Source organism: Trichechus manatus, unplaced genomic scaffold (assembly GCF_000243295.1).
Source record: "Trichechus manatus latirostris isolate Lorelei unplaced genomic scaffold, TriManLat1.0 scaffold00262, whole genome shotgun sequence".
Classification (NCBI taxonomy): domain Eukaryota; kingdom Metazoa; phylum Chordata; class Mammalia; order Sirenia; family Trichechidae; genus Trichechus; species Trichechus manatus.
Genome location: NW_004444198.1, coordinates 1,429,548 through 1,439,482, shown reverse-complemented (window position 1 = coordinate 1,439,482; position 9,935 = coordinate 1,429,548). Strand labels below are relative to the sequence as shown.

The window sequence follows — 9,935 nt, the reverse complement described above, 5'->3', positions numbered from 1 at the left end:
TGTAAGGCCTAAAATTTCATGTGCTGCTTGGCCTCACAAGCCCCCAAAGGCCTAACCGCGAGTTCCCCTCCTGTCACTGGGTAAGCCTCCACCCAGCAGGAAAGCCTCCCCAACTAGCTGGTTCCCCTATCAGCTGGACCCAGCTGCACTCCACATGGTCCTCAACCTAATAAGTTTCACTTCCCGGCCAGCCTGCGGAATTATTCCAAGAAGCCAATCACTTCTCCCCACAAGATTCAGGGTTTACCCTGCCTCTCACAGCCCCTTCTGCTTTATTCTGCTCCCAGTGCAATCCCTGAGTGGCCCCGCATGGTCTGTGGTGACCTCCTTCCCCTGGCTGTGACTAATAAACTCCTGCCAGCCTCATTTGCCCAGTGTCTGGTGTCATGTTTTCAGCCATCCTTAGAACCCTAGGATGGGACTCCCTCCCTCACCAACAGGGTAGAGAGGAGGTGGAGAAAACATGTATATATGCACATCCATAGAAAAAGCTGTGGAAGGGTACTCAGTAACAGTGGTAATCTTTGGGCATGGAGGTTAGATCGTGAAGTGAAAGGGAATTTATCCTATATACACCTGTGTTTTTAAAAGCTTCTTACAAGAAACATTTAACCTTATAATAATTATGTAACTTTTAAAAATGGCAAGTTAAGAGAATTCCAGAAAGGCTAGGTCATTTCCCCACCTCTCTTTGCATGTTTCTGTGCAATCCATTAGGGGACAGCGGGACTAACTGGAAAACTTTTTAGCCTGCTAATCTCACCATTCTTGTCCTCCCTGCACAAAATCCAAAATACAAGCTCCTTCTTCAGTCTCATTTGCGAATTTTTTCTGTCCTGCCACATCCTTGACCCAATCTTCCAGTTTCCTGTCTTACCTACTTTACTGCAATGCCCTCTGGAATACCTCTCCCTGATTAAAAAAAAAAATCCCCTTCTTCCACTCCCTGGTTTTGACTGAATCCTTGATCTAAACACTCTTCTTCACAGTCCTCCCCCACCTCCCCAGAGACAGTTTTGCTTATTTCACTGATTTCCCAGTTGGGGACTCTGGTTCTAGACTAGTAAGTCTTCCAATTCAGTTCGGATCCTGCCATCCAACTAGGTGACTTAAGTTTCCGCATGAAGAACCTTTAATTCCTCGTATCTCCTTTCCCTCATCTTAAGTGCTATTACCCCCAAACTTGCTCTACCACAAAATCTGTAATTCAGAAACTTTTGACTGTTAACTTCTGATCCTTTCGTTTCTCCCTCCCCGTCACTACACCTGCTCTTCAGCCTCTATAACTCCTCGCTTTCTTCCTGTCAACTCCATTCCTCGCGTCTCCACTTCCGCCTGTTAAGCCTGGACTTCTCAGTCCGTTTCTCTTCCAGCCGATCCTTCCTTGTTTCCTAGGTGTTCCAAGAAAGCTCCTTTACTGACCAAATCCGCGGTCCACCTTCTCTACTCCCTCCATACATCTCGCACGGATCAGGGAGGAAACACGTCAAAAATGGTGACGGAAACTGACTCAAGGTCGAGGATTGTGGATAGCATTTTAATTTTTTTCATTTTTCTTAATTCCCAAACTTTCAATGACCAGCTCTTGCCACACCAAAACAAACTTAGAGGGTCAGCTGACTTCTGGGAATGAGGCAGAAGTTCCCGACGGCCTCGCAGAGCATGACGGGCCGGGGCGCGCGCACGTGCACTCGTGTGCACGCCAGGCAACGCGGCGGCGCGCGGCCCCGGCGGATGGTAGTGCGCACGTGCCCCCGACGCAGCCTCCTTATCTGGAAGCGCAAAGGGTGAACGGTGTAGGCGCGTGCCTGGCGGAGCCATGTTTGTGGCGCGCAGCATTGCAGCGGATCATAAGGATCTCATCCATGATGTCTCCTTCGACTTCCACGGGCGGCGGATGGCGACCTGCTCCAGTGACCAGAGCGTCAAGGTGCGCACAGCGGTCTGGGCAGGACCGAGCCGAGCCTGGAAGGAGGGGCCGCGCGGGAGGGGTGAGAGCCTTAGCCAGAGCGGGGGAGAGGGGAAGGCGGACGGGGATGCGTGCGAGGTGCTTCTTGCACGCTCTGTGTCCTAGGGAGGCCGGCGAGTTCGGGGCTTCGGCTCAGGCCCTTCCCACGGCGTGTTGTGGGAGTCAGGCCCCCTCCGCGGGGCTGCACTTCCGGGGCGTCTGCGTACGAGTGTTCGGCGGGGCGGGGCGGGGCGGGGCGGGGCGTCCCCACGCGTGCGCGCTCCCGTGGCCCGCTGCTAGATGGGAGCCGGGGTCGGTAGTGGGTGGTGCATGTTTAGGGGTTCGCTCGTCCGGGGACTTTGCGACCGGAGTTGAGAGAGGTATTACATAGTTTTTTTGTGCCTAATCGTTGCCTGGGGAGAGGAAACGCAGTTTGCATCGCAGTGATAGAAAAATATACGTCCATTTGTTATATCCAGTAACGTTTTGTACTTCCTGTGTAGAATATGGAGTATGTGTTTTTTAAAGTTCTTAAAAAATCTCTAGACTATTTGACAAGCAAAATTTCTATGAGTATGATATTTGGGATTTAGGAACCTTAGCCATATGATTTATAGGTTAAATGATAATAAACGTGAAGAAGAAAGTTGGAGTGTGGATTGATTGATAGTAAATTAACTATATAATAGACCTTTTTGGAAACCAATTTTCATGTATAATTGTCATAAACTAACCTACATGAATAGTCTAGGTACATTGATTAAATATATGTCGAATTTATACCCTGTGACAATTTGAGATCAGTTTTATTAATTTATTAAGAGGTTGTATGAGAACGGCATATTTCTAGACAGTTGCTTGCTTAGAATAATATTGAATTATAGGTCTTCATATTTCATTTATATTTTATTATTTTGTGGCCGTATGTCCCTTTATTCCAGAGTATACTTTCTTAGCAAAGGGTGGTGTGTTTATTTATATATATACACACACGGAAACCCTGGTGGTGTAGTGGTTAAGAGCTACCGCTGCTAATGGAAAGGTCGGCAGTTCAAATCCACAAGGCCCTCCTTGGAAACCCTATGGGGGCAGTTCTGCTCTGTCCTACAGGGTTGCTGAGTCGGAATCGACTCCACGGCAAGGGGTTTCATTTGGTATTTATACACACAAGTGTGTGCACACACACATATTTTTTAAGAATACCATTTCTTTTGTTGTTGAGAATGTACACCAATTCAGCAGTTTCTTCGTTTACAATTTACTGACATTGATTACATTTTTTGAGTTGTTTCACTCTCATTAACATCAATTCTTATCTAATCTTTTGAGTTGCTGTTATCAATTTGATCCTGTACAGACATTTCCCAAAAGAGCATAATGCTCAAGGCAGATATTTTTTACTAGTTAAGCTAAACTATTGTTTGATTTTAAGATGACTTCAGGGAATATTTTTGGTGTAAGGTTTAGAGATTATCACAGGGCAGTAGTTTCAGGGGTTGAACCAACCTTCATGGCTCCAGGACGTCTGGAGCCCATGAGAATTTGAAATTCTTTTCTGCATTTCCTCCCTTTTGATAAGAATTCTTCTGTAGACTCTTTTGATTAAAATGTTCAGTAATGGTAGCCAGGCATCATCCAGTTCTTCTGGTCTCATGGCAAAGGAGGCAATTAATGGAGGCAATTAGCCACACATTCTATATCCTCCTGTTCCTGACTCTTCTTCCTCTATTGCTCCAGGTGGTTAGGGATCAGTTGTTGTGTCTTGGATGGCCACTTGCAAACTTTTAAGACCCCAGGCACTACACAACGTGCTAGGAGGTAGAACAGAAGCACTAAACATATTATTAGGCCAATTAACTGGGATGTCCCATGATACCATGACCCTAAACCTCCAACCCAAGGAACCAAATCCCGGTACATAAGCAGCCTCAGCACCTAATTTTTTTTTCATTGTTGTAAATATATCTGTTGCACAAGTTTTGCTAGTTCAACCTTTTACAGGTATACCACTTACTGGCAACAATTACAATAATTGTGCAACCCTATCCTTATCAATGTAATTTTTCCATCACCGTTAACCCCCCTTTTCCTCCTCCCTCCTGCCCCTGGTAATCACTAATAAAGTTTGTTCTCTATACATTTGCCTTTTCTTGTCTTTGTAGATAAATGCGGTCATACAATATTTGTCCTTTTGTGATTGACTTGTTTGATTCAGCATGTCTTCCAGCTCAATCCATATTGTAGCATGTATCAAGACTTCATTTCCCCTACTGGCTGAATGGTATTTTATCATATGTATGTACCACATTTTTATTCATTTACCTATTGATGGGCATTTAGGTTGTTTGCACCTTTTGGCTATTGTGAATAGTGCTGCAATGAACATTGGTGTACAAGTCTCTTTTTGAGTCTCTGTTTTCAAGTGTTTTGGTATACCTAGGAGTCATATTGCTGGTTCATATGGTAGTTCTGGAAACCCTGGTGGCGTAGTGGTAAAGAACTACAGCTGCTAACCAAAAGGTTGGCAGTTTGAAAACACCAGGCACTCCTTGGAAACTATGGTACAGTTCTACTCTGTCCTGTGGGGTCGCTATGAGTCAGAATTGACTCAGCGGCAGTGGGTTTGGTTTTTTGGTTTATGGTAGTTCTATTTTTGGTTTTTTGAGGAACTGCCGCACTGTTTTCCACAAGAACTGTACCATTTTGCATTCCCACCAGCAATGGATGAGGGTTTCAATTTCCCCACATCCTCGCCAACAGTTATTTTCTGTTTTTTTTTAACCATCCTAGTGGGAGTGAAATAGTGTCTCATTGTGATTTTGATTTGCATCTGATGGCTGATATGCTGAGCATCTTTTCATGTGTTTGGTAGCCATTTGAGTATCCTCTTTGGTGAAGTGTCTATGCAAGGCCTTTGCCCGTTTTATAATTGGATTATTGGTCTTCTTGTTAAGTTGTCAAAGTTTTATGTATATATTTTGGTTATTAGGTTATTGTTGGATATATGGTGTCTGAAAATATTCTCCTAGTTGGTAAGTTGTCTTTTCCGTTTTTTTGGTAAAGTCTTTTGATAAACAAAAGTTTTTAACTTTTATGAGGTCCCATTTATTTATTTCATCTTCTGCTGTTAGTGCTTTTGTTATTAGATAATCCATTGTTTAAAAGCTAGGCCTGACAGCGTTGCCCCTCTTTTTTCTTGTAAGAATTTTAGGGTTTTAGTTTTGACATTTAGGTCCTTAATCCATTTTGAATTTGTTTTTTTGTATAGTGTAAGTCATAGTACACATATTTTTAATTGCACAAGTAATATGTTTTTCTTTCTTTTTAGGAAGAGGAAAGAAATAAGTTATAGCTTCATTGGCTCCTGTGATGGTTAATGTTGTGTGTGAACTTGGCTGGGGCATGATTCTCAGTGGTTTGACAGTTATGATGTAGTTTGGCGTTTGTATAATGATGTTACCATTTCCATGATGAGCTCTGCTGTGAGCAGCCAATCAGTTGAAAGAGAACTTCCTTGGTGTGGCCTGCATCCAAGGTATGTGGACTTTTTGGCAAGTCTAGCAGGCTTTTGCTCACTCTGGATCTTGCATCTGGTCTCTGGTTCTTGGGACTTGAGCTACCAGCTTACCTGCTGATTTTGGTATTTGTCAACCTCTGCAGCCAGTGAGCCAAAGGCCTGCTGTCTTAACCTGGTGATCTTGGATTCCTCAGCCCCTGCAGTTACGTGAGTTAGGAGAAGCCTCAATCCTGACCCATGCACTGAACTTTCCAGCCTCTACAACCGCCTAAGCCATTTTCTTGATAAAAATATCTCTCTTCCTCTCCGTCTTTCTATATATGTGTGTTTATGTGTATATGTATTCACGTGTTTATGTATTATATACATGTGAATACACATATATACACGTACGTACATACATATATACGTGTATATATGTACACGCTTCACTGGTTTTGCTTCTCTGGAGAACCCAGCCTAAGACACTAAGACATTTGGTTCCGAGAGTGGTTCTAGAGAAGCAAAATTGTAAGAATGAAATTTCTAAATTGGTTTTCAAGTGTGGTTAAGTCTTAAAAGATGTAGATGACTCTGCTTCCACTAGAAGAGAGTGTACTGCTAATCTCGTGGTATGAGGTGGCAATATAAATACACAAAATATTACCACCAATAGATCAGGTATTGGTGAGAGATGAGGTTCTGGGTGATTACGTGTTTGATAACTTTCTACAGCAATGTCAGAATGAGAAGTATAAGGAAGCTGGTTTCTTGGTCCTGCTTCTGAAAATGCTGAAAAAGATAGCTCAGGGTTTCAGAGTCACAGCTGAAGTGCTGCATAAATGACCTCAAAGTTTCCACTTTTGCCTTGAAAAGACGGCTTTTTTCTTGTAGTAACAGAGGTGATATTGCTGAAAACCAAACCCAGAGTCTTATTGTAAGAGTGGCTGAATTACAATGCTGTTTGAATTCCCAACCTCAAATGGTGTGTGAAGTTAAAGTGAGGGCATTGATTGGGAAGAAATGGATCTTGAAACTTGGGATGGGGACATCTGGGCACATAATCAGGAAGCTGGGGTCACTGAGGCCTTAAATTCCGCTGAATCACTTCTACCAACAGAACCAGCCCTCTCCCATCTGAAGAGATGACTCTATCTTTGTCTGTTAAGCCACCTTCCCCAGTAAAAGCATTAGATCCTTCACCCGCCCATCTGATGAGATTAATCTAGCTATGTCTGAAAAGCCTTTGTCTGAGTCATCCCTGGGGGAGGCATCTGAGTCATTGCCTGGGGCATCGACTGAGGAAGATGCCTTACAAAAAGTTGCTGAATGTTCTCAAAACACATCCCGACTACCCATATTTGCTTTTAGAGTTATAACTATATTTAAGTCACAGCGAACCCTAAAGGTGAAGTAAAAAGCATGACCCAGGAGGAGATATGCTACACTCCAAGAGAACTGCTTGAGTTTTCTTTTTTTATTGTGCCTTAAATGAACGTTTATAATTGAGGTTAGTTTCTCGTACAAAAATTTATATACACATTGTTATGTGACCCTAGTTGTTCTTCCTATACTGTGACAGCACACTCCTGTTTTCCACCCCGAATTTCCTGTGTCCATTCAGCCAGCTCCTGACCTTCTCATCTTGCCTCCGGACAGGAGCTGCCCATTTAGTCTCACGTACCTACTTGAGCTAAGAAGCACACTTTTCACAAGTATCATTTTCTACGCCATAGTCCAGTCTAATCTTTGTCTCAGGAGTCAGCCTTGGGAATGGTTTTAGTTTTGGGCTAACAGAAAGTCCGGCGGCAAGGTCTTCTGGGGTTCTTCCAGTCTCAAACCATTAAGTCTGGTCTTTTTAGTAGAATTTGAGTTCTGTACCCCACTTTTCTCTTCCTCAGACAGAGACTCTCTGTTGTGTTCCCTGTCAGGGCAGACATTGGTGGAAGCCGGGCACCGTCTAGTTCTTCTGGTCTTAGGCTGATGAAATCTTTGGTTTATGTGGCTCTTTCTGTCTCTTGGGCTAATATTTTCTTTGTGTCTTTGGTGTTTTTCATATTCTTTTGCTCTAGGTGGGTGGGGAGCAATTCATACATCTTAGATGGACATTAGCTTTTAAGACCCCAGATACCACTCACCAAAGTGGGATGCAGAACATTTTCTTAATAAACTTTGTTATGCCAGTTGATCTAGATGTCCCCTGAAACAGTGGTTCCCAGACTGCCGCCCCTGCTACTGTATCCCTCAAGGTGTTTGATTATGTTTAGGAAACTTTTTAGCTTTGGTTTAGTGCAGTTGTGCTGACCTCCCCCGTGGTGTGTGCCATCCTTCCCTTCACCTAAGATAATTCTTGTCTGATGCGTAGTGAATACCACTCTCTCTCCCTCCTAACCCTCGTAACTATCAAAGAATTTTTTTTCTGTGTTTAAACGTTTTCTTGAGTTCTTAAAATAGGGATCTTACACAATGTTTGTCCTCTTGCAGTTGAGTAAATTCACTCAGCATAATTCCTTCCAGATTCCTCCATGTTATGTTTCACGGATTCATTGTTCTTTATCGTTGCATAGTATTCCATTGTGTGACTGTACTATAATTTGTTTATCCGTTTGTCTGTTAATGGGCACCTAGGTTGTTTCCATCCTTTTCCTATCCTGAACAGTGCTTTAGTGAACATGGGTGTGCATGTATCTATTCGTGTGATGGCTTTTATTTTTCTAGGATATATTGCAAGGAGTGAGATGGCTGGATTGTATGGTACTTCTGTTTCTAGCTTTTCAAGGAAGTGCCAAATCGATTTCCAAAGTGATTGTACCATTTTACATTCCCACCAACAGTGTTCCAGTCTCTCCACAACCTCTCCAGCATTTATTGTGTTTTTTGGATTAATGCTAGTTTGGTTTTATATTTAAGTCTTTGATCCATTTTGAGTTAGTTTTTCTACATGGTTTGCAATATGGGTCTTGTTTCAGTTTTTTTGCAGATGGATATCAGTTATGCCAGCACCATTTGTTAAAGAGACTGTCTTGTCCCCAGTTCACGGACTTTGGGCCTTTGTCAAATATCAGCTGCTCATAGGTGGATGAATTTACATCTGGATTTTCAATTCTGTTCCATTGGTCTATGTATCTGTTGTGGTACCAGTACCAGGCTAGTTTGACTACCTCGGCAGTATAATAGGTTTTAAAATCAGGTAATGTGAGGTCTCCCACTTTGTTGTTCTTCTTGAGTAATGCTTTAGTTAGCTGGGGTCTCTTCTGTTTCCATATGAAGTTGGTGATTTGTTTTTCCATCTCCTTAAAAAATGTTGTTGGAATTTGGATTGGGATTGCATTGTATCTGTAGATGGCTTTGGGTAGAATTGTCGTTTTCACTATGTGAAGTCTTCCTATCCATGAGCAAGGTATGTTTTTCCACTTATGCAGGTCTCTTTTGGTTTCTTGCAGTAGTGTCTTATAATTTCTTTGTATAGGTCTTTTATGGCTCTGGTTAGGTTTATTCCTGAGTATTTCATCTTCTTTGGGGCTATTATAAATGGTATTGATTTGGTGATTTTCTCTTCAAAGTTCTCTTTGTTGGTATGTAGGAATCCAACTGATTTTTGAATGTTTATGTTATATCCTGATCCTTTGCTGAAATCTTCTGTTCTGGTAGTTTTCTTGTGGATTCTTTGGGGGTTTTCTGAGTATAAGATCATATCATTTGCAAATAGAGATATTTTGACTTCTTCTCTACCAATTTGTATGCCCCTTTATTTGTTCTTCTAGCCTAATTGCTCTGGCTAGTTATTCCAGCAGAATGTGGAACAAGAGTGGTGACAAAATGCATCCTTGTCTGGTTCTCAAGGGGAGTGCTTTCAAACTCTCTCCATTTAGGATGTTGTTGGCTGTTGGCTTTGTATAAATGCCTTGAATTATGTTGAGGAATTTCTGTTCTATTGGTATTTTACTGAGAGCGTTTATCGTGAATGGGTGTGGGACTTTGTTAAATGCCTTTTCTGCATCAATTGATAAGATCATGTGGTTCGTATTTTTATTTTGTGATGGATTACATTGTTTTTTTGTTGCTAAACCATCCCTGCATACCTAGTATGAATCCCACTTGATTATGCGGAATTATTTTTTGGTATGTTGTTGAATTCTATTGCTTGAATTTTGTTGAGGATTTTCACATCAATGTTCATGAGACGTATTTGTCTGTAATTTTCTTTTTTTTGTGATGTCTTTAGCTGGTTTTGGTATCAAGGTTATGCTGGCTTCATACAATGAGTTTGGGAGTATTCCATGTTTTTCTATGCTCTGAAATACCTTTAGTAGTAGTGGTGTTAACTCATCTCTAAAACATTGCGTTATTCTCCAGTGAAATGGTCCAGGCCAGGGCTTTTTTTTTGTTGGGAATTTCTTTTCAATTTCTTCTTTTGTTATAGGTTTTTTTAGTTGTTCTAACTCTGTGTTTCGGTAGGTAGTGAGTTTCTAGAAATGTGTCCATTTCCTC

General features: G+C 42.1%; 1 protein-coding gene across 2 annotated transcripts in view; it reads left to right on the top strand.

Annotated features, from left to right (window-relative positions):
• The first annotated feature begins 1,756 nt into the window (after window positions 1-1,756).
• SEH1L (SEH1 like nucleoporin) overlaps window positions 1,757-9,935 on the top strand; it is a 68,694-nt gene continuing 60,515 nt past the window's right edge. Inside the window, exon 1 of one of the 2 annotated variants that reach the window (XM_004389860.2) lies at window positions 1,757-1,930. In XM_004389860.2, coding sequence (XP_004389917.1) covers window positions 1,820-1,930 — 111 coding nt within the window. In that variant the 5' untranslated portion in view covers window positions 1,757-1,819. The remainder of the gene's footprint in view (window positions 1,931-9,935) is intronic. The other variant, XM_004389861.2, reaches the window with a different exon arrangement.